The sequence below is a fragment of the Rattus rattus genome, chromosome 3 (genome assembly GCF_011064425.1).
Source record: "Rattus rattus isolate New Zealand chromosome 3, Rrattus_CSIRO_v1, whole genome shotgun sequence".
Taxonomy (NCBI): Eukaryota; Metazoa; Chordata; class Mammalia; order Rodentia; family Muridae; genus Rattus; species Rattus rattus.
In genome coordinates this window covers 122,461,954-122,485,994 of record NC_046156.1, presented here as the reverse complement: position 1 = coordinate 122,485,994, position 24,041 = coordinate 122,461,954, and the positions used below count along the sequence as shown (strand labels likewise).

The 24,041-nt window shown below is 42.5% G+C and overlaps 3 protein-coding genes and 1 long non-coding RNA gene across 4 annotated transcripts in view; all 4 read left to right on the top strand.

Annotated features, from left to right (window-relative positions):
- The first annotated feature begins 1,205 nt into the window (after nucleotides 1-1,205).
- On the top strand, nucleotides 1,206-9,354 carry Znf639 (zinc finger protein 639). Its single transcript, XM_032898543.1, has 5 exons — nucleotides 1,206-1,296; nucleotides 1,780-1,848; nucleotides 3,734-3,844; nucleotides 6,696-6,830; nucleotides 7,286-9,354. Exons 2-5 carry the CDS (start codon nucleotides 1,791-1,793, stop codon nucleotides 8,437-8,439), a joined length of 1,458 nt encoding a protein of 485 aa, XP_032754434.1. The 5' UTR covers nucleotides 1,206-1,296; nucleotides 1,780-1,790; the 3' UTR covers nucleotides 8,440-9,354.
- On the top strand, nucleotides 5,777-6,264 carry LOC116896965 (U6 snRNA-associated Sm-like protein LSm5). Its single transcript, XM_032898542.1, has one exon. The coding sequence runs from the start codon at nucleotides 5,785-5,787 to the stop codon at nucleotides 6,058-6,060; it is 276 nt and encodes a 91-aa protein (XP_032754433.1). The 5' UTR covers nucleotides 5,777-5,784; the 3' UTR covers nucleotides 6,061-6,264.
- Nucleotides 9,355-10,869: 1,515 nt separating the features above from the next.
- Nucleotides 10,870-19,472, top strand: LOC116896964. The gene is made up of 3 exons (XR_004387388.1): nucleotides 10,870-11,096; nucleotides 12,664-12,665; nucleotides 19,463-19,472. It is a non-coding gene; the product is annotated as an uncharacterized LOC116896964 (long non-coding RNA).
- Nucleotides 19,473-20,210: 738 nt separating this feature from the next.
- Nucleotides 20,211-24,041, top strand: part of Mfn1 (mitofusin 1) — a 45,049-nt gene continuing 41,218 nt past the window's right edge. Inside the window, exons 1-2 of the mRNA XM_032898540.1 lie at nucleotides 20,211-20,232; nucleotides 21,800-21,918. Of these exons, the coding sequence (XP_032754431.1) occupies nucleotides 21,807-21,918 (112 nt within the window). The 5' untranslated portion in view covers nucleotides 20,211-20,232; nucleotides 21,800-21,806. The remainder of the gene's footprint in view (nucleotides 20,233-21,799; nucleotides 21,919-24,041) is intronic.

Below are 24,041 nucleotides of genomic sequence, written 5' to 3'. Positions count from 1 at the left end.
GTCGCAATGGACTTTATTGGCGTTGGTCTCTTCCTTGCTTAGAATGAGGTGAGTTTGATAAGGGGGCCCTTTTGTGTTCCTCCCTGGATTGTTGGGAATATGACATAAGCAATAAGAATGGGCTTAATAAGTGTACGGACATGTAACATACAGAAGTGGCAAATGCCCCTCAGAGAGGTTCCACTAGAACGAGATATTCATCTTATATTTGCCTGGGGTGCCTGTACCCTAAAAACTCAGGAGGCTAGGACAGTGTCACAATAGGGTTCAGGGCTAGACTGGTATGTAGACCCTGTCTCAAGAAGCTAAAAAGCAAGAATCGAGGTAAAGGCAGTGATTACGGTGTTCCCTCCTGCTCTCTGCAGCACAGACAGATGCTAAGCTAAGGGGAGAGCTTTAATTTATTAATTTGAGATCAATGGGTCATTATATCTATTCTTATTTCTAAAACTACAATAAATTGAGAAACATGGACTTTAAAATTGGTTAGACTTCTGGTCAAATCTAACCCTAATATCCAGCTGACTTGACTCTGTTATGTCGCAGTTTACTAATTTATAACAAGGTATAACCAACAGAACTGGCAAGTTCTGAGTGAATGAAGATGTACTATCTGTATGTAACTGATATTCAGTAAATCAGCACTGATGTGTAAAAACTTGCACAGTTTTAGGTGCATGAGTCTATATTTGTACTTTTTTCTTGATATATGTAATATTTATCTGATTTAGACAAAGTCTCTCCTTGTAGCACTGACCTGAAGCTTAACTGTGTAGACCAGGTTGGCCTCAACCTCACAGAGATCTCCCTTTATCAGCCTCCCAGTTGCTGGGATTAAAGGTGTGTGCTACCTCGACCAGCCATTTGTGATTTTTTTTTTTTTTCCGGAGCTGGGGACCGAACCCAGGGCCTTGAGCTTGCTAGGCAAGCGCTCTACCACTGAGCTAAATCCCCAACCCCGTGATTTTTTTTTAATGCTTGCATAAACTAATACAGACTTCTTCTGTGGTTTTGGTATCAAGATATAGCTGTGACTATAAAGGTAAATTTGTTTCAGAGAAATATGAACTTTTATATATGAATGGATATTTACATATTTTATATGTATAAAATAGTTTAGAAAGCATAAGGAATATGCCTGAGTTCTTTCTGTTGCTAATTTAATACGTGGAAGGCACTCAGTGATGCTGTTGCTTATCCGACTGCTTGTCTCTTTTACTTGTAGGCACTTTTTGCCATTCGTGGAAACTTGCCTGTAGTTCATTTTTCTCACAGCAGTATTGAGAGTTATACCAAGTAAGTGGAATACAGCCAAACTAATTAGTAAATTTTCTAGTGGCTCATGGGACTTTAGTTGTTGGAGTTGCTATACTCTCAGTAGAATGTTGAATGTGACCTCATAAGATTCTTCTTTCTTGAAAATTATTTATGTTCTAAGATTCTGTGTAACACTTTTTTTTTCCTGGAAGGCATTATGTTGATATAGATTCACAAGTTTATTTTTAAGGAGAAACATCCATCTTTAGGTTGAAATCTGTAGAAAGTGTATGCCTACATGCATAATGGGTTATTTGTATGTGTCTGACAGGGTCTCATTTTGTAACCATGGCTGGCCTGAAACTACTTATGTAGACCAGGCAAGCCTTGAACTCTGCCTTTCTGGGCCTCCTGAGTTCTGGGACTAAAAGGTGTATGTTTGCTTTGTCTAGGCTTGTTTGGGGGCATTGTGCTTTCTGTAGAGGCATGGTGGATGCCCATTAAATGTTTTTCTGTTTTTAGATTGAAAAGATATGAATGAATATCCTAAAAAGAGAAAAAGGAAGACTTTACACCCTTCTCGATATTCAGGTTAGTCTATAATTGAATTACTGAAAGAGTAGTGGCTTATTATTATTCCCATCCATTTTTAAATGGTAACACAGAGTATCTAGACCATTTCCTGGTATGAGAACCCAGACTACATCCTCTGCATATACGTTATCATACGGGTGGAGTGCTACAGGGACGCTTTACACCTTTACACTCTACTCACCCTACCTCTGTGGGCTGAAATACTGAAAACTAGATTTCCAAGCTTATCCCTCATGTGATAGAATTGGATTTTGCCTGTCAGAGTCATAAGTTGTGCTTAAGGTGCAGCAGTAACTTCAACAGGAAATATTTTGCATTGAGGAAAAGAAGCTGTATCTTACACCCCATTGTTGGAACTGTGAACTTTATGTGTGTGTTTATTTGCATGTGTATGTGCATGCCTGGTGTCTAGGGAGGTCAACAGTGGGTGTTAGATTCCCTGGAACTATAGTTACAGATGGTTGTGAACCATCAGTTGGATGCTACAACTGAACCCAGGTTTTCTGTAGAGTAATAAGTGCTCTTAGTCACTGAGCCATCTTTCTACCTCAGTTTTCACTTTGTATAATCTATGATTGAGTTGGCTCTCCTGTGTTAATATAGAAAAGAGCTCTGGGCTGGGGGGGTAGCTCCATGGATAGAGTGCTTGCCTAGCATACATGAAGCCCTGGGTTCACATCTAATCCCATCACTTGACAAGGGTAGGCAGGCAAGATCGAGTGAGGCCAGCTTAGGCTACAGGAAACTCAATCTCAAAAAAAGAGGGAGGGAGGTTAGGTGACAAATAGAGGCTTGGTGGTGGTGGTGGTGGTGGTGGTGGTGGTGGTGGTGGTGGTGGTGGTGGTGGTGGTGGTGGTGGTGGTGCAGGTGCAGCAGGTGGTGCATGCCTTTAATCCCAGCAGTGCGGGGAGGGGGGCGGCATGCTGGTCTCTGGAGGCTGGCCTGGTCTACAGAGCAAGTTTCAGGACAGCCAGGACCATTTCACACATACCCATTAGCTTGCTCCATGCCCATGCACCCTCTGAGGATAGTGAACCTTGTCTGTCCTGGCTTTGGGATGCTGCTCTTCACAAGCCCCCTCTCTCTGTTCTCGAGACTAGTTCTCATGTATTATTCTTTCTTGGCACTGTGTGGCATGCCTTCTTGGTTGGCCATGGTAGTTAATTCACTATTTTAAATATTAGCACAATATTACATATGTATACTTTATACGATTTGAACTACAAGGCAAATGTTTCCTTGTGTTTTAAAAGCTTTTAAAGGTATATTTTTATGTGTATGAGTGTTCTGCCTACATAAATGTACGTGTATCACAAACCTTTGCCTGTGGAGGTAAAAGATGTCAGAGTCTCTGGAATTGGAGTTAACAGTTGTCAGCTAGTATGTGGTGTTGTAAACTGAACCCAAGACTTCTACAACAGAGTATCTGAGCTCTTTCTAGCCACTGTTTTTGTTTCTAAAAATAAATAAAGTTTTTGTTCTTAATATTATTGAGATTCATTTTAGAGTTAAGATCTTGTATGGCCCAGACTGGTCTCACTCCTGATCCACCTTAGCCTCTGCAGTGCTGACCCTGGAGGCGTGCAGCACCACTTGGCTCTGTTAAGTCTAATCAGCTCTTCCAAAGCCGAATGCTAGTGTTTGGTCTGAGGTATGAAACTGAAGAATTTGCTGTATTTTTCCTACTGAAACTCATTAAAATCTTGAAAATATGGGTTGGGGATATAGGTCAGAGTGGAGGGTTTGCCTCGCATGTGCAAGGCATTGGGTCCCATCTTTAAAAAAAGAAGTAGACAAAAGATTGGCAAGCTCGTGTATCGCATCATGAGATGTGCATCAGTCTCCTGTGCTGAGAATTGTCTTCATTTTGTTTTACATTCAGATTCTTCTGGAATAAGCAGAATTGCAGATGGAGTCAGTGGAATTTTTTCTGATCATTGTTACAGTGTCTGCTCTATGAGACAGCCAGACTTAAAATATTTTGACAACAAAGGTATGTTTCCTATTTCCCAGAATACTCTGTAACTTGCTTTTATAGGACCTAGGGATGCCTCTTTGTGGGTAAGTTTCTGCCTATCGTGCAAGACCTGACTCCTCCGTAGTACTACAGAAAAAATAAAAAAAGAAACAGAAACTGTCTGTGTGTATTTTCCCTTGGGAACTATCTGAAAAGGTAGTTTGAATGTGAGTTTATGGTTTCAAGACAGGCAAACATTTTAATTGTTATAATGTAAAAAAATTAAGCTTTTTAAAATCAAATTAGTAATTTCCCTTTTTAAGCAAACTCAAGTCGTTTTTAGTTGGCTAAGAGTTGATATAAACCCTAAGTGATCTGGAGTTGGAGTATTGGTAGTCAAGTGTTAGGAAGTACCTTGTCCACTTCTCTTAGCCTGGAGTGCTGATGGAGGGGAAGGATAGAGAGCAGCTACTTGGTGTTTCTCAGTCTTGGCCTGCTCTTTTTTAAGAGCACTGATAAGAAGGTGCTCCCACTGTTACTCCCCATCTGTGACTCAGTCATAAGTGTGAGCCCATGTCTGGCGCAGTACTAACTTGCATGCTCACACACAGGCATGCTCATACACAGGCATGCTCACACACAGACATGCTCATACACAGGCATGCTCATACACAGGCATGCTCACACACAGGCATGCTCACAGACCTACATCTTATACCTGTGAGAGTTCACAGAACTGGTTTGCTTTTTTAGTTGAGACCTAAAAGAAGTAACCATAGTAGGGGTTGGGGATTTAGCTCAGTGGTAGAGCGCTTGCCTAGCAAGCACAAGGCCCTGGGTTCGGTCCCCAGCTCTGAAAAAAAAAAAAAAAAAAAAAAAAAAAAAGAAGTAACCATAGTAGTGAGCACATTTTATGTCCAGATCTTGGTTTATAATACCAAGGAACTAAGGGTCCTATAGACATACATGGCTGGTTCTAGAGCTGGGGAGGAAATAGACAAGATGTGTTTGGAGTATCTTGTGGTGCTGGAAAATAGGGAAATATTGAAAAGCAAAAATGACACACAGTATGGATGAACTAAAGGAGCATAAGAGCCAACTGTAGGTGCTCTTGAGGGCCTCGGCGGAGTTCAGTTGACAGATTGCTTGTCTACCACACATGAGGCCTTGGCTCCCACCCCAGCACTGAAAACAAAGTGAAAGCTCCCAATAGCCAGAACTGAAGTAATTTGAGAAAACATGAATCTGAACTGCTATAAATGATTTTGTGAATAAATAGGGATAGAAGGGAAATATTGTCTACACAAAAGAATTCCCATTTATTTATATCAGTGTTCCTTCCTTAAGGAGATGGAACCCACGCTCCACTTCTTAGTGTGGGCTTCATAGTGCTTCCAGGGAGTAGGGTAGGAAAGGACAGTACAGAATCAAAATGTTACATTAGCCAGGTCGAGTGGAGGGGGAGCTCAATAGTGTGTACCCTAGGGTTTTGCCCTAGTACTGCCCATGGACTCACAATTACATGAGTAATCATGAAAAAAATTTCATTAATAGGGCATTACAAAATGTTTATAAAGTAGTCCTTAGAACAGTTAGCTTCCAGTTACCTAGAGAGACATGACTAAATGTAATGTGGGATCCAAAAAGTCACTGAGTAAAAACCAAGTAAGTCGGGGTTGGGGATTTAGCTCAGTGGTAGAGCGCTTGCCTAGCAAGCGCAAGGCCCTGGGTTCGGTCCCCAGCTCCGAAAAAAAAAAAACAAACCCAAGTAAGTCTGGATGAAGTGTAGGCTTCCATTACTAATAATGTATTGGCACCAGTAGTCAGTTATTAATTGCAACAAGTGCCTTATATTTATATTATTTCATTAATAGCAGGGAAATGCTTGTGTTGTATTACGAACACTTTATCCTATTTTCACAAGTTTTTCCCCTAAAACTGTTCTTCTAAAAACAAAGTCTGCTTCCGGCGTGGCCATGGCGGCTAACACGACCACGAACCCGTCTCAACTCCTGCCACTAGAGCTTGTGGACAAGTGTATAGGATCAAGAATTCACATTGTGATGAAGAGTAATAAAGAAATCGTGGGTACACTTCTAGGATTTGATGACTTTGTCAGTATGGTGTTGGAAGATGTCACAGAGTTTGAAATTACACCAGAAGGAAGAAGAATTACAAAATTAGATCAAATTCTACTAAATGGAAATAATATAACAGTGCTGGTTCCTGGAGGAGAAGGGCCTGAAGTATGAGTGGATTTCCTTGACTTATGCTTTTCTTTTCAAACCTTTAATGTTTAGAGTCTATAAAATGAAGTTTCCGTTAAAGGGAAACACTTTGAAGATATACATCCATTTTTCTAAGCTAATCATGGTTATTTTGGGAAAAGAAGAGTTTTGTTTTGTCTTGTTTTTTTAAAGACTAAAAAAATAAAGATGGTTTTGGTTAAAAAAAAAAAAAAACAAAAACAAAAAACAAAGTCTATTAAAACACACATGTTGCGGTCCATTTTCTCCCTTGACCCTTATTTCCGTTTCTGTGCTAACTTGGAGAGAATGAGACTAATATTACTCGATATCTATTTTTTTTTCCAGAGCTGAGGACCAAACCCACGCTAGGCAAGCGCTCTACCACTGAGCTAAATCCCCAACCCCCTCACTCATTATCTTATACTTCCTTAGGATGTTCAGAGTGTGTTCCAGTGAAAGTAGCATATAAACAAAGACAGTGGGTTGGCTATTCTGGCATATTCTCAATATCTTTAGGGATCTATAATAAAAGTCCTACAAGGCTAAGTCTAAGTTGTTAGTTTCTATTGCTGTTAAAATTAGTATTTTATGATGCTTAATGCTTTGATATAAAATGTTTTTCCAAATTCTTCTTACAGATGATGATTCTGATCCTGAGACAGCAAATGACTTGCCCAAATTTACAGATGGAACCAAGGCCAGAAGCAGGAATCAGAGCTACCTGGTTCCCAGCCCTGTGCTTAGGATTCTAGACCACACTGTCTTTTCCACAGGTTAGCAGAACTCATTAAGAGCATTCTGCAAATTTGTTCAGATCAGCTAAAAGCAGTATACTGTAACTTCCTTTCATAGGATTGTTTCTAATGAGACTTACTTAGTGCAGTGCTACAACAGTGAGAAGACTGTTTCCTTTTTTTTTTTTTTTTTTTAGATTTATTCATTTATTATATATAAATAATCTTTAGCTGTTTTCAGATACCCCGGAAGAGGGCATCGGTTCTCTTTTACAGATGGTTGTGAGCCACCTTGTGGTTGCTGGGAATTGAACTCAGGACCTGTGGAAGAACAGCCAGTGCTCTTAACTGCTGAGCCATCTCTCCAGCCCGAGAAGACTTTCTAATGGGGCTTTATTAGTACAGTGTGTGGGACAACTGGCTCTAATGGAGTGGTTGTTTCTAATGGGGCTTATATAGGACAGTACTGTAACTGTGGGTTTTCTGTGTTTCAGAAAAGTCTGCTGATGTTGAAATCTGTGATGAAGAGTGTGGCTCCCCTGAGTCAGTGCATCAGCATACCCAAGAGGAGAGCCCTATAGAGGTTCATACCTCGGAAGACGTCCCGATTGCTGTAGAAGTTCATGCGATTTCTGAAGATTATGATATAGAGGCAGAGAACAATTCCTCTGAGAGCCTCCAGGACCAGACTGATGAAGAACCACCAGCTAAACTCTGTAAAATACTTGACAAGAGCCAAGCTTCAAATGTGACCGCCCAACAGAAGTGGCCATTACTGAGAGCCAACAGCAGTGGCCTCTACAAATGTGAACTTTGTGAATTCAACAGTAAGTATTTTTCCGACCTAAAACAGCATGTCATCCTGAAGCACAAGCGCACTGACTCGAATGTGTGTCGGGTGTGTAAGGAGAGCTTCTCCACCAATATGCTTCTTATTGAGCACGCCAAACTTCATGAAGAAGATCCCTACATCTGTAAGTACTGTGACTATAAGACAGTGATCTTTGAGAACCTCAGCCAGCACATTGCAGACACCCACTTCAGTGACCACCTCTACTGGTGTGAGCAGTGTGATGTGCAGTTCTCCTCAAGCAGTGAGCTCTACCTGCACTTCCAGGAGCACAGCCGCGATGAGCAATACCTGTGCCAGTTCTGTGAGCATGAGACAGGTGACCCTGAGGACTTGCACAGCCATGTCGTCAATGAGCACGCTCGCAGACTGATCGAGCTGAGTGACAAGTGCGGCAGTGGTGGCCATGGGCAGTGCAGCCTTTTAAGCAAGATCACCTTTGACAAATGCAAAAATTTCTTCGTGTGTCAAGTATGTGGCTTTCGGAGCAGACTTCACACAAATGTCAACAGACACGTGGCTATCGAGCATACTAAAATATTCCCTCATGTTTGTGATGACTGTGGGAAGGGCTTTTCCAGCATGTTGGAATATTGCAAGCATCTAAATTCACATCTGTCTGAAGGGATTTATTTATGCCAGTATTGTGAATATTCAACAGGACAAATTGAAGATCTTAAAATTCATCTAGATTTCAAGCATTCAGCTGACTTGCCTCATAAATGTAGTGACTGCTTGATGAGGTTTGGGAATGAGAGGGAATTAATCAGTCACCTTCCAGTCCACGAGACTACCTGACTGTTATCTTTACATAATGTTTATGTAAAATAAATTCTTTTTTAATGTTAAAAACGGCCGGGCTGAACTACTTTTGACAAGTTTTCTGGCGGCACTGCACTCTCTTTCCAGTATGTAACACTTGGTGCTGGTGCTTTCAGTCGCATGCCAGCCACAGTTACCACTTCAGTGACTGCTACTCAGTTTCCTGCCTGTGCTCCAAGTTCATGACTGGAAGGAAACAAGGTACTGAAGAAACCCACTACGAGAGCTCACTGTCTTGCCTTCTTTAAACCCAAGACAACCTTGTATGAAGTAGGCTTATAGGTATTGACTACAGAAGTAGGACACAGGGTATGGATGTGTGGTGGTGGAGGTGGAGGTGTTTTTCATAATTTATGTTTGTAAGCACACCAGGCGTGTGAGTGCATGGAGGCCTGAGGAGAGGGCATCAGATCCCCTGGGACTGGAGTTACTAACAGCTATAACTGCACTGAGACCTGCTTTCATCCTATAGCTCAAGCTGGTTTCAAACTGTCCTGCCTCAGCGCCTCAGCTGCTGGGATGGCAGGCACAAAACACCACACCCAGTGAATTCTTTTTTAAAGGCTCTACTTGAGTTGAAGGATGTGATGTAATGGGGGAGGCCAGGAGGTGTGAGACAGTAAGATGCAGGCACCTCGTACTCTTTATATCCAGTTGGCGTTCTGTCTTCATCTATGCACCTGTTACCAGAGCCCTTGGTATTTCCTCCTCAGTTAGAGAACTACAAAGTCATGCCCCAACTTCTGACAACAGTCTACCTACGAACTGAGAACCACTAAAGTATTACCATACAGTTGGGAATGGGCATGAAGGCTTTGTGGTATGGTACTTTGTCTACATTTCAGTGGCTGCTGCAACAGCTACACAACAGGTCTCTTTTTAAAAATGTCATTTCTTTGTTTTAATATTTATTATTATCTATAAGTACACTGTAGCTGTCTTCAGACACACCAGAAGAGGGCATCAGATCTCATTACAGATGGTTGTGAACCACCATGTAGTTGCTAGGATTTGGACTCAGGACCTCTGAAAGAGCAGTCAGTGCTCTTAACCACTGAGCCATCTCTCCAGCCCCCACAACAGGTCTCTTAAATAGTAGAAATTTAACCAACTCTCAGTTCTGAAACAACTAGCAGAGGTTGCTCCTTTTGAGGACCACTAGGGAAGGATCCAGCCCTAGTTTCTCAGCTTGACCTTGACTGTCTCTGTGCCACATGAGTGTTCTCCTGATTTGATGTTGTCCAAATCTCTGTGTCTTTATTCAATCACCAATCATAGTCGATCCTGCCATGCTCATTTTAACTCACTGAAAACCTGGGACAAGAGGCGATGGCTCATACTTGAATCTAAGCACTCAGGAGATAGAGATCTGAAGAGCAGAAGCTCATAGTCTTCAGATACAGAAAGTTTGGGATCCTATCACAACCAAAAAGGAAAAGAAAAAAAAAAGAATCTCTGGGGCTGGAGGCATGACTCAGTGGTTAAGAGCACTTGTTGCCTTGAGTTTGGTTCCCAGCACCTATCTTAGGTGGTTTACAACCACCTGAAATTCTAGTTTTATCTAAGGTTATCCGGTATCCTTTTATGGTGTCTGCACATGTGGCATTCACTCAAACACATAGAGTATTTTCAAAAGCTAAAGTCTTCAAATGAGTTACATTCTGAGGCACCGGAGTAAGGACTTCAGAATTTGAATTAGAGGGAACATAATGCAATAAATAGCTTCTAAAATGGCAGTATCAAGGGAACAATGTATATCGCTGTATTTTACTAACATAACAATATGGTCCAGGAGTAGTAATTCAACACCAAGAACCATGGGTGAGTACGGTGCGCAGTCCTATAATCCCAGCACTTGGGAAGCAGATGCAGGAAGATTAGCAGTTGAGATCATTCTTACCCACATGGCTGAGTGTCAGACAGGAAGTAGAATAGAGATCACCTGAGATCTTGCCTCAAAACAAATGGACAGAGGAGCTGACCTGGAACCTCACCATTCAGGAGACTAAGGTACAAGAACAGCTCCTGTCTCAACTAAAACCATAACACTGAGAATGAATAACTCAGTGAACAGCCTCACAATTCACTATTTCTATTTTGCATGCCTGTATTCCTAGAAAGTCACTTCATATGATTATAACCTGTTAAGTATCTCCTAAAACTTAGGGTCTTAGCAGTTGAATAGTTTCTTGTAAAAGAGCAGCAAGGTACCAATAAGCCAAGGTCACATTACGCAGGTTTGGACTATAGCCTAAAGCTCTGGCTGTTACACCACTGCACACAGAGGCTCTTTGTCCTTGAAGTGCTTCTCAGAACGTCACTCCAAGCTTCTTGGTAGTTCTGTTATTTATACTTGTTGGAAAACACATAATTCAAGGAATTTGGCTTTCAGGAAGCAGACTTAAATAATTTTTTAATATGTATTTTAACTGATAGCAATCAGAGACTGAAGAAAACAAGTTAATGCCATTCAGTTTTGTTCTTTTGGATGTGTTTAGCATGAGACCAGATCCCACTGAGTTAATAGGCCTTAAATTGCTGCTGTAGTCCATCCAAACATTTAAGCTTAATGGTTTTTGGAAAAGCAGACTTGGGTGGTTCTCACTTGAATTCAAGGCCAGCTTGGTTTAATAGTGAGTTCTAGTACAGGCAGGGCTATATAGAAAGACTGTCTCAAAGCAAGAACAAAAAATAAATAAAACAAAATTATTGGTAGAGACCTATATTGGAAGGTTCCTGATGTCAGCCTCTGGCCTCCAAACACATGTATACCATATATACACAACCTACACCAATCAAACTGACATCAAAGAAAATGTGACAGTGATATAGACATGGGAGAAACTGGGTAGGTCCTATATAAATGAGTGAAATTTAAGAATATGGAATTTTAGCTAAGAAGAGATCTAATATCTTGGTCAAATGTACTTTAAATTAGAATAAACACAATTTATAATTATCTAGCAACTCTTTCCCCTGAGACAAGTTTTCTCTGTATAGCCTTGGCTGTCTTGGAACTAGATCTTTAGAACAGGCTGGCTTTGAACTCAGATCTACCTGCCTCTGGCTCTTGAGTGTGAGTGTTAAAGGCATGGCACCACCACTGTTAGCATTGGGTGCATCTGTGGACGGCCACAAGCTCTTTATAGCCAGCTCCTGGACCTAGAGATGAGACAAGTCATCTCCAGGTGACAGCACCACTCCTGCATCCATTGACATGGCACTGGCTGCACATCCCTTTGCACATGCATTACATGTGTCATGACCAGGATCAAAGACTCACCCTTCTCCCTTCCCCGCCATCTCTCTTCTTCCCCCTCACGCTTTCATCAGAAGCAGTCTCTGCCAATAAAACCTCCCATGTGAGAGCTGCCACTGATGTGATGTCCAGGAATGCACGGCATACTCTTAACAATCACCATCAGGAACATCTCTAGCATCTTTAAAAACCTTTTTCTTTTGAGAAAGTGAAAATACACCCTTTGATTCCACTGAATATTACTGATGCCTAAAAGAGAACGTGCATGGGTTGAAAGTGCACAGCTGGTTTCTACTCTCTGCTTAAGTAGACCACGACCACAAACGATGGATAGAACGTTAAACAACTTTTTCAGACAACACAAGACATTTTATTTTACATCAATCATCCTAAAGCTTGTATTTCACCGTTTTTCAAATGAGCAAACAGGGGCTGGAGAGATGGGTCAGCAGTTAAGACTGACTGCTCTTCCAGAGGTCTTGAGTTCAATTCTCAGCAACCACATGGTGGCTCACAACCATCTGCAGTGGGATCTGATGCTCTCTTCTGGTGTTTGTCTGAGGACAGCTACAGTGTACTTATAGATAATACAATCTTCAAATGAGCACAGCTGTGAAGATCTATTAGTGCTCAGGAATGCAGGTAGATGGCTGCTCAGTGGGTAAAAGTGCTTGCTGTTCTAGCCTCATGACCCCCATTCAGTCCCCAGAACACATGGTAAAGGGAGAGAATCTTTTGTTACTGTTTTTTGGGTTTAGGGTCTCACTATGTAGCCCTGGCTGGTCTTGAACATGCTGTGTACCAGACTGACCTTGAACTCTCCTGCTTCTGCCTTCTGAGCCCTGGGGTTAAGTGTGTGCCAGGCACCTAACCTTGAGATTCTTTATACTTTTTGAAACATTTGTTTGTTCGTTTGTTTATTGTTTATGAGTATGGTATAGTTGTCTTCGGACACACCAGAAGAAGGCACCAGATCCCATTACAGATGGTTGCAAGCCACCATGCAATTGGTGAGAATTGAACTCAGGGTCTCTAGAAGAGCAGTCAGTCTTAACCGATGACCTATCTCTCCATCCCTGAGACTCTTTATAATTTTAAAGTTATTTCTGTGTGTTTTAGTGTTGAGATTGTCTTACTTTCTGTTGCTATGACAAACACTATGACCAAAAAGCAACTTGAGGTGTTTTCTGTTTGTTTTGTGTGTGTGTTTTTTAAAAATGTTTAAATTTTTTCCTTTATTGGATATTTTTTATTTACATTTCAAATGTTACCCCTTTCCCGGTAACCCCCCGAAACCTGCTATTTCCCCCTGCTTCTATGAGGTTGCTCCCCCACCTGCTCACTACTCCCTCCCACGTCCCCACCCTGACATTCCCCTACACTGGGGCATTGAGCCTTGGTAGAACCAAGGGTCTCTTATCCCACTGATGCCCGACCATCCTCTGCTACATATACTGCTGGAGCCATGGGTCCATCCCTGTGTACTCTTGGGATGGTGGTTTAGTCCCTGGGAGCTCTAGTTGGTTGGTATTGTTGTTCTTATGGGGTTGCAAACCCCTTCAGCTCCTTCAGTCCTTTCTCTAACTCCTCCATTGGGGGACCTCGTTCTCAGTTCAATGGTTGGCTCCGAGCATCTGCCTCTGCATCTGTCAGGCTCTGGCAGAGCCTCTCAGGAGACGGCTCTATCAATTTATAGTCCATCATTAAGAGACATCAAGGAAGGGACTGAAGCAGAAACCATGAAGAAATAATGTTTACTAGTTTATTCTCCAAGCCTCACTCAGCTTGCTGTCTTATACAAACAACCAAGGATCCCCTGCCCAGGGGTGAAACCTCCCAAAGTGGGCTGGGCCCTCCCACAGTAATCAAGAAAATGCCTACAGATATGCCTAGAGGTCAGTTAGTTGAAGGCAGTTCCTCAGTTGGGCGCTCGCTCTTCCCAGATGACTCTGGTTTTTGTTGACAGAGGGGTTAGACTCCGGACATTCCGCACACTAAACAACACATTGTCACTGAGTTATTCGCCAGCCCTTAGGTATGTTGCATTTAGCTGTATGTTGCATGGTAGGCAGGTACACGGATGAGTGCATTAGTCGCTAGAGGTCCACAGTGAGCTGCTTTCACTATCAGTCTCCACCTTAGCTTTGGAACCAGTCTTTCAAAGAACCCAGAGCTCACTGATTTGATAGCCAAGCCAGCCAGCTCCAGGAAGGTTTCCCTCTAGCATTAGGCCATAACACATGCCTCCCTAGCTTACTGTTTCCCCCATGAGTGGCTGGAGATTGGTATCCAGGTCTTTATGCCGTCATAGCAGGAACTTTATACCCTGAGCCTCCCCCGCCCCCCCACTGTCTCTAAGCAATCCACTGGTGGGGTGGGGGTGGGGGGAAATGACACTCCTGGTATGTTATCTGTTGTTGTCTTTTATCAAACAAATTTTAGCTGGGTAGTGGTAGCGTACTCCTTGAGACCAAGGTCTTGGAAAACAGGCAGTTCAAGGCCAGCCTGGTCTATGGAATGAAGTCTATGACAGAGAAACCCTGTCTCAAAAAAAAAAAAAAAAAAAAAAACCTTTTTAAAAAATCTGGCATGGAGGGCAAAGGTATTGAATCTCTGTGAGTCCAAGGCCAACTTGTTCTACGTAGTAAGTTCCAGAATCCAGGACTGTCAGGTCTATATAGAAAGACACCGTCCCTTAAACAACCCAAAACAAAATCTTCAAATTTAGGGAAAGTGAGAGCACAGACCTGAATTCTAGCACTTGTGAGACTGTAACAGCAGGTTTGTGAGCTCTAAGCCAGCCTGGAACCTAAGTATTGAGACCCTATCTCAAAGAATGGTAGGGTGGGGGGTCGGGGATTTAGCTCAGTGGTAGAGCGTTTGCCTAGCAAGCGCAAGGCCCTGGGTTCGGTCCCAAGCTCCAAAAAAAAAAAAAGAAAAGAAAAGAAAAAAAAAAAAAGAATGGTAGGGTGGGAAGGGAAGGGAGGAAACTCTTAAATTTACTATAGAAACATTCATCACATTTCCCCAGTATAAATCGTGCTGTGTCTTGCTTACAAAAGTCTCTCCAACAGATTACAGACGAACAGAACTGCTTTCCTACCCATTTTTTCTTGTAAAACATTTACTTCATGTGTGTGGGTGTTTTACTTGCATGTACATATGTGTACCATTTACATGTCCTGTGTCTGTGGAGGTCAGTGGAGGACATTGTTAAGGCCTAGTAACTGTTGACTGTCTAGCCAGCCGTTTTAAGCTGTTAATAATGTTAAGGAAACTTTTTCATATGCTGGTACTAGGAATCTTTCTCATGCTCTGGCAGATTGCAGATTTTGTTATGTTCTATGCTTTGGTGTTCTTGGAAAACATAGAGGTCAGTTATATATAGTTAGCCACGTAAGCTGGGACCCGATCCAAAGCAACTGTCCAGCTGCACTTACTGAACCTATGTTTGAGCTTTTATGGTTTTTCTTTTACCTTTATAAGCTACCACTGGGATGAACTCCAACATAAAAGAAACACCTGTACTGGGGCTGGAGAGATGGCTCAGTAGTTAAGAGCACTGACTGCTCTTCCAGAGGTTCTGAGTTCAATTCCCAGTAACCACATGGTAGCTCACAACCATCAGTAATGGGATCTGGGCACTTTCTTTTGGTGTGTCTGAAGATAGTGACAGTGTTCGCACATATATAAAATAAATAAATCTTTTTTTTTTTTTTTTAAATTCTAAATATCCACTACCAATCTGCTCACTCATCTTTTTTTAAAGATTTATTTATTTATTATATATAAGTACACTGTAGCTGTCTTCAGATACACTAGAAGAGGGCATCGGATCTCTTTACAGATGGTTGTGAGCCACCATGTGGTTGCTGGGAATTGAACTCATGACCTCTGGAAGAGCAGTCGGGTGCTCTTAACCGCTGAGCCATCTCTCCAGCCCCATAAATAAATCTTAAAAAAGAAAAAGAAACACCTGCACCAATCTAAGAAACTTCCATTTTGAGAAGAATAAAGTAGGTGTCGAATAAAGTTTAAGCTCTCAAGACCTCCCTGGGAAACAACATCCTACTTGGCAGAAAGAGATGTGTACGAGGGTAGCTGACATCCTGGTTGGCAAGACATGAATGTTAGGCAAGGCAAGTCCCCTGTCACAGTTGAATACCCCAACCAATGAGAAGAGAAATGGTATAACAAAGACATGTTCCTAAGGAAATCCCTTATCCCTAAATCCTGCTTGGTGAAACAACTTGGCATAGATACTTGTGGATTTCAAGGCTTAAAAGATTTCTAGGATTCTGGCTTGTGGTTGCAACCAACTCTCTAGTCTGCGGCTCTGATTGATCAGTCCTGGGATGAACGTTCAATAAACTATCCCTGTTTGGACTGATATCAGTCTTGGTGTGGTTTGTGACTCCTGGACCCCAACGGGCATCTTATTCTCTGAACTGGGAATAACAGCTTCCAGGTTGAGTGCTGAGAATCAAACCTGGGTCTTCTGGAAGAGCAGTTAGTGCTCTTAACTACTGAACCACTTCCTCAGCCCCCTATCTGTTGTCTTAACATTTCCCCTATTTTATTCTTTGTTTGTATCCTGTAAGACCCGACCCTTGGTCAGTGGTACTTACTTCGAGACACCCCTGAGTGAGGCACTGAGACGCAGGTCAATGTAAAAGCAAGAGGTTTATTTTCCAGCGCGTCAGGGTCGACCCTCAATCAGTCTTGAGGCCAGTGACTCGAAGGTGACTCTGAATGGCTATTACAAGCAGTTTTATACTTTTTAGGGTTACAGGTTACACCAGCAAGGTTACAGTTTAAACTTATTGGCTAAGCATATTGACCTTTAAATCTATTGGCTAGCAAGCATCAGCAGATTATGACATGCATATGAACTCTATCTGGGACTTTCCAGAGGGTCAGGTGACTATTAGTACATTCTGTGGTTTTTCTTTCTTTCTTCCTTCCTCCCTTCCTTCCTTCCTTCTTTTTCTCTTTCTTTTTTAAAAGATTTATTTATTTTATGTATATGAGTACACTGTAGCTCTTTTCAGACACACCAGAAGAGGGCATAGGATCCCATTACAGATGGTTGTGGGCCACCACGTGGTGGTTGGAAATTGAACTCAGAACCTCTGGGCAAATAGCCAGGAACGACTTCCCCAATAATATAAGTAATTCATTTCCCCACAGGGACTCATGATACTAATTTTTATCATGTATCAAGTGTTAGAACTAGCAATACATGTTTCTATCAGGTAGTGTGAATGCTAATCCTTGCTCTTTTTTTTTTTATCCTTGCTCTTTTTGAGAGTTATCTTGGTGATTGTGATAATTTATCTTCTATGTAAATTTAGAAATTCACCCCAACTCTCAATTAGCTTATGAGAATTTCAGGAGGAATTGCAATAAGGGATGACAAATGGCCCAGTGGCCTCTGACCTCCATATGGGCCTGACTAACCAATCAGTTAGGAGGTAAAAAGAGCAGAAAACAGGAAGAAACTGCCCGCACACTTCACTGTTCACTCCCGCTCCAGAGTCTCCAGTCTCCCGATTTAGACACTGTTACTCCCATAGAACATTCCTTAAAATAAAGATCTTAGCTTCTGCACCACAGCTGAAATACAGCAACACTTCTACAGCAAAATCATGAAATTGCTCTTGGTCATTTGCATGTAAGATTAATAGTTTTAGGTAATTTTTTTTAGAAATAATTTTCATCTGTATTTTTTGAGACAGGATGGCCTCCACCTTGAGGCAATTCTGTCTTCCCTTTCCACATGCTGGGGTCAGCAAGCTATCATGCCCGCCCCACCCCATCCCCCTGGTGATGGTCTCACTATACTTAGCCCTGAGTTAGAACTCCTGGGCTTGAACAGTCTTTCAGCTTCAGACTCCCAGTAGGTGCTGCTATACCCCAGCTTCTGATCCCCATTCAGGAAAAAAAACCTTTGATACAGAGTGGGCATGTAGCTTAGAGGTAGAGTGTTTGAGAAGTAAGACTTTGGGTTCATTTTACAGCTCTACTTAAAGATAAGAAAAAGAAAGAAAGAAAGAAAGAAAGAAAGAAAGAAAGAAAAGCAAGCAAGCAAGCAAGCATTAAGTGGAATCTCTTTCCACACAGTACCTACAGCAACCAAAGTAACCTCATGATTTGGGAGCTTCAAGTTAGTGAGAGTTACAAAGGCAGACCTTGCCTCAGTGCAAACAAACATACCAAATTTTATTATTCTCCCTGCCAAAAGTTTTCCATTACACCTAAAACCACGTCTTGTGCATATAAACATTTACGATGCTAGCCTTTAGCAGATTTCAGCAGAATTTCAAGTTTAAGGCTCATTTAGGCTAAGTACTGAGACCCTGATTTAAAAGTCAGACTTCTTATCTTAGCTTTTATTATTCTACACCTGCCTTCCTTCCAACATTTATTTCGCTCACCCTCATCCCTCATCTTTCCAACACTCCACCATGCTTGTCTTTTTTTTTTTTTTTCCGTGCTGGGGACCAAACCTAGGGCCTTGAGGCTTAGGCAAGCGCCTACCACTGAACTAAATCCCCAACCCCTCAGAGCGGGTCTGTGCTCTTTTTTCTTTTTTTTTTTTTTGGTTCTTTTTTTTGAAGCTGGGGACCGAACCCAGGGCCTTGCGCTTCCTAGGCAAGCGCTCTACCACTGAGCTAAATCCCCAACCCGTAGTCTGTGTTTTAACCGCTGAGCCATCTCTCCAGGCCATGCTTGTCTTTTATTTTATCCATCTTACCACTGTGCTTTCTATGTCTTTGGACAGTTTTTCTCCAGAGATTCCCAGTAACGGTCCTGGAAAGCCCCGAGAAATGACATCATCCTTTCAGAAAACACACACCTATTTGGCTCCCCATTTCTTATTTTTCTTCGGATACTCTATCCTCTTGCCCTGATTTTTGTCCATAATAGTAAGCCCAGTCCAAAATGACCTCATTCACTGTGCACGCTCGATAGTTACCTATCCAACAGAACCACAGTTTTTATTTATCTAGCTCTTTCAGGTGCCTATCAGTGTCTTAAGCACTTTACACACTTTCCCACAATTCATAAGGTAGGCATTTTTTAGTATTTTATAGATGAGGTACCTGCCGTTCACAGAGATGAAGGGGCTTCCCTAGCAAAAGCAACTCATTTGCTAACAAACTCCCAGGACACCTGCTGTGGAAGCTCTCCTGGAAAGTGGAACACAGAGTCTTTGGGCTTTACCCTTGATCAATGAATCAATGGTTTAACAAGATTCCCAGGTGATTCCTAACAAAGTTTAAATCATGGACAAATTAATTTTCTTAAGTAACACCTCTTACAGTAAGTAGAAACACACAGCTCTCTCCAGTAACCCCAGAAAACCAATCAAGACCAGACTTTTCCCTGTTGGCTTGATAAACAAGAATCTACGTGGTTTTGGGACGCCCCCTCCCCACTTCTCCCCGCTAAACCCCAAGATAACCATGGGCATCTTTTCATACTTGGCGCCTTTGAACTTTGAAGACTCTGAAGGGAAAATACTCTGAAGGGGAGGAGTTATAAGATGGAACAGAAAACCCAGTGATTAAGAGTGCCTGCCCAAAACAAACCTCGCCTTCTACCCTGAAGGAAAATGGCACTCGCAATATATGCAGTTCCGGTTGCGGAGCAACAGCCAATAGGAGATCCGAATCACCGGAAGTATCCGCCCCCAGCCCCCTCCTCTGGGCTCCTCCCCGCTCTCCGGCGGACGAGACAGCCAGGGAACTGTGGCGGAGCAGTGGTTGCTGGGTGACAGTCGGGAGCTGGGACGGAATGAGTGACCGCTGGCGGGTGGCGACGCCCGGGGTGACCTTCGAGCTCCGGACAGGCGCAGCGCGAGCGCCCTGACGGGCCAGGGCGGCGGGCCGGGCAAGAACGACCGGCGGCCAGCCTGTGGGAAGGCCTGTCCAGGTAGGAATCCAGCCGGCTGGGCAGGCTCACGGCCCACGCGGCTTCCTCTCCCCACGCACCTCCTCCGCGCCGTCAGTTCAGGATTCTGGAGGGAGCCACCCTCCTGGTGACCACGGCTCTACGTTTGCCGGCATTAGTGTGTGATCGTTTTTGGTGGCTTTTCATGGGAGCTTCCAGGTTGAACGTCTTTCACTTTAGATTTAACATTACTTTTAAGTTTGGGGACTTTGGCTTGAAGCCTTCATGCCTCCTTTAGGTCTTGACCCCGTAATTGTGACGAAAGCTGCTGCCTTCTTGATGCTTGTACTGCACTGTGACCTGGACATTTTATTTTCTTCTCTACATCTCCTAACTGGGAAAGTTAATAACTTAGTTATGTTTTGAGATCTTGGCTTCCTCTGACTAACCCAGGTCCCTGAAGTCCTTAAGAGTCACATGCACACAGTTTAGCTAAACTAGTTTGGAAAATAAATTAGGAAATACAACCAAGATTTCTGTCACTAGCCTTTACCGATTTTACATTTATTATATTTACTTTTCCAGAACTGAAGATTGGGCCCCTCACATGCTAGGTAAGTGCCTCTATACCCCTAAACTCGTTTCTAAACCTCTGGTTTTGAGACAGAATGGACTAAGAGACCCAGGCAAGCCTTGATCTCACTCTGTTGCCTCTGTAGACTTGAATTTTCAGATTTTTCTGTGTTAGGCTCCTAACAACTGGTTACAGGCGGGGGCAAATTTCATCCGTTTTAGTGGGAGATCACCTAAGAGTGGTCTTTTGTTTCTGACTAACATGGTTTCTATAACTAAGTAAATAATACTAAAATGTATTTGATCTATTTGGTCAGTTAATTTTTTGCTATTAGGGAATTGAGACATGTCAGGCATGAACTATCAAGTATCAGAATAAGTATGATTTTAAAATGTTTGTTTTTAGATTTTTTTATGTGTATGTTTTTTTCTGCATTTATGTATGTATGTTTAACCACAGTTCCTGCCCTTGGAGGTCAGAATAGTGCATAAGATCCCCTGGAACTGGAGTTACAGGTGGTTGCAAGCTACGGTGTAGGTCCCATAAACCTGATTTAAATCCTGAAGAGCAACAAGTGTTCTTAACCCTTGAGACATCTGCCTAGCCCCAGAAACATGCACATTTCAAATTTTTTTGTTTTTTGTTTTTGTTTATTTTTGAGACAGGCTTTCTGGTTGTCCTGGAACTTTCTCTGTAGACCAGGCTGGCCTTGAACTCACAGAGATCCGCTGTCTCAGAATGCTGGGACTATGCGTGCATCGCCATTGCCCACCACTACCCTGTTTATCATATGGTTTTTAAAATAACATTTGATTTTTGTGTGGAGGCGTTAGACTTTCACAGTTTGGCTGTATAGTCTTACTAGTTGAACCATTTTGAAGGATTCAGAGTTTTTTGTTTGCTTGGGCTTTTTTTTTTCTTTTTTCTTTTTTTCTTAAAGATTTACTTAAATATAAGTACACTGTAGCTGTCTTCAGACACACCAGAAGAGGGCATGGGATTCCATTACAGATGGTTGTGAGTCACCATGTGATTGCTGGGAATTGAACTCAGGACCTGTGGAAGAGCAGCCAGTGTTCTTACCTACTGAACCGGCTCTCCAGCCCTTGTTTGGGTTTTTTGTTTTGAACAAGGTTTACCAAGGCTGGCCTCCTTCAGTCTTGTCACTGCTGGGATTACAGGTGTGGGACACCACACCTCCTTTACCATTCACCTTCTTCCTTATTATTTTATGTATAGGGGTATTTTGGCTGCATGTATGTGCAACCAAGTTTTGGTGTACCATGTGTGTACCTGGTGTCTGTGGAGGTCAGAGGAGGACATCAGAACTCCTGGAACTAGAGTCCTAGACAGTTGTGAGCTGCCATGTGGGTACTGGAATAGAGCTGGGTCTTGTAGAAGAGCAGCCAGTTCTCTTTAACTGCTGAACCACCTCTTCATGCCGAGCTTTGGTGATGAGGAAAGCCCTGCTATGTTATGTTGTCCAAGTAACCCTGGATTTCCTGGCTTGAGTGCACCTCCTCCCTCAGCCTGTCCAGTAGCTGAGACCCCAGGCATTTACCACCCGGAGGCTAATGACTGCTTTTCTAACCCTTTTCTCACCCTAGGTGCATAATGGCAGAAACCGTATCTCCACTGAAGCACTTCGTGCTGGCGAAGAAGGCCATCACCGAGATCTTCCGCCAGTTACTGGAGTTTGTTACTGAGGGCTCACATTTTGTTGAAGGTTGGTGCCTCTTAACATAGTAAGATTACTGTTGAAAATGTACACAAATGTTTTATTATTTCTTTAGTTCTTCGTTTTACCTTTTCGAGATCAGGCTTGCCTTGAAATGGCCGTGTAGCTTCCAATCCTGATCCTCCTGCCTCTGCCTCCTGAGTGCTGTGTGCACACACAGGTGTGTGCCCTGCCCAGGTTTAGTTGTGGAATTCACACTGCTGTATTCTGGGAAGGATGAGTGAGGGAAAGCAATTTCACAGGTCAGAAAAGAGTGTGCTCTGTAATAGTGGAGAAGCCTTTACTCTTCCTAAGACTAGTAGGTAAGTGAGGACTGCCCTCATTTTAAAGGCATGGTGAAGAGAAGCAACTTGCTCAAGGTTACAGAGCTGGAAGTGCCCTGCAGTCAGGAGTCTGGTTGCAGCCAGTACTTGTCTCCACCCGGCTTTGTCAGTTCTCGTGAGGTGTGATTGCTTTGTGGGAGGATAAATGTTTACTTTCTGTTTGTGCAATCGCTCAAAGGTAGCCCCAGTTGTCTCACCACAGCATATTAATTTGGAGAGAGCCGTTGGGATTTTTTCAGGTTTTAAGGAGATTTCTCTGTTAGGTTTATAACGAAAAGTGAGGCAGTGACCATGGGGAAGCATTTAATTTCTTCTTTGAAAAAAAAATCCCCCCTTGTTTCTATAAATCTCTGTCACCAGACTGTGAGCTTCTTAGGAACTTTAGGTATCTCCAATTCCAAATGTAACATAATTTTTTTTTTCTTTTTTCTTTTTTTCAGAGCTGGGGACCGAACCCAGGGCCTTGCGCTTGCTAGGCAAGCGCTCTCTACCACTGAGCTAAATCCCCAACCCCCAAATGTAACATAATTTAAGTTTCATTGAGTGAAAAAATTAAAAAATTTGTTTCCAGTTTGGGAAGAATTTAAACTAACAGTGACTTGTGAAAAATGTTTCCTATAGTTGATAGGAAGTAAAACTGAAGTTAAATTTAGTACTATCTTGTTTTGCATCCTGTCAGTTGTAGATCAAACACTATGCTGGGAGCTAGTGAAAAGGCAGGATTTAGAATCTGAATTTACTTTGACTTGTTCTAAAACCTAAGTGGAGGGATGTTGGAAAAAAAGCTAGGAAGCGTGAGATGAGAAGCAGCAAGGACTGTAGCACTTACGGTAAGATGTTACAGATTGTGGTCTTGGCTTGTAGGTGCAAGTTCCTGAGCCACAGAGCACGCTCAGTGCCAGTCTTTCCGTTATTCAAAGTTACATGTGTTTTATGAATGTTCTTGAAATGCAAAATGAGGTGTGAGACGCTTAAGCTTAATCCCTTGAGCACTGAATTAGTTTTAAGTGTCCGCGTTTAGAATAACAAAGGGTCTCGGGGTTGGGGATTTAGCTCAGAGGTAGAGCGCTTGCTCAGGGAGCGCAAAGGCCCTGGGTTCGATCCCCAGCTCGAAAAAAAGAAAAAAAAAAAAAAAAAAAATAATAACCAAGGGTCTCCATGTTCAGCAGAAAGAAACTCTAGCTGTTTCTCTTATTGCTGGAACGGGAAAAACATGAACACGAGACTCTCTTTTTCCATCAATGGTTATGTGGACAGTTACCCCGGTCTGAGAAGCTGTAATATCAGTCTGTAATATCTTTCTACTTTTTCTCACTGTTCGGACTGCTGTGTTTCTTCCTGTGGGAATGAATCCACACATGTGGGGGGAGCCAGGGCCTGCCCAGCTCACAGACTTTCCCACCTTATTATCTGAGGAGTAGGAACCAGCTCAGCACGGGGAAGTCCTTTCTCGCTCAAGGTTGGATTGAGCACAAATAGGTGGCTATTAACTTATTTCTTCCTTAGAACTGTGTTTTTTGTTCCTATATGGCTTGTACCTTTGAGCCCTAGAAAAGTATTAAGTAATCCCTTTGACTGAGTCCTTGAATTTTCTCTCTTTTTTTTTTTTTTTCTCTTTTTTTTTTCGGAGCTGGGGACCGAACCTAGGGCCTTGAGCTTGCTAGGCAAGCGCTCTACCACTGAGCTAAGTCCCCAACCCCCGAGGCCTTGAATTTTGTTTTGTTTTGTTGTTTTTTTGAGACAGGGTTTCTCTGTTGCCCTGGCTGTCCTAGAAATCTCTTTGTAGAT

Coding starts and splice junctions, on each gene's coding strand:
- Znf639 (XM_032898543.1), top strand. CDS start 1,791: ATGAATGAATATCCTAAAAAGAGAAAAAGGAAGACTTTACACCCTTCT. Junction 3,845..6,695: donor AAAATATTTTGACAACAAAG/GTATGTTTCCTA, acceptor TTCTTCTTACAG/ATGATGATTCTGATCCTGAG. Junction 6,831..7,285: donor CCACACTGTCTTTTCCACAG/GTTAGCAGAACT, acceptor TCTGTGTTTCAG/AAAAGTCTGCTGATGTTGAA.
- LOC116896965 (XM_032898542.1), top strand. CDS start 5,785: ATGGCGGCTAACACGACCACGAACCCGTCTCAACTCCTGCCACTAGAG.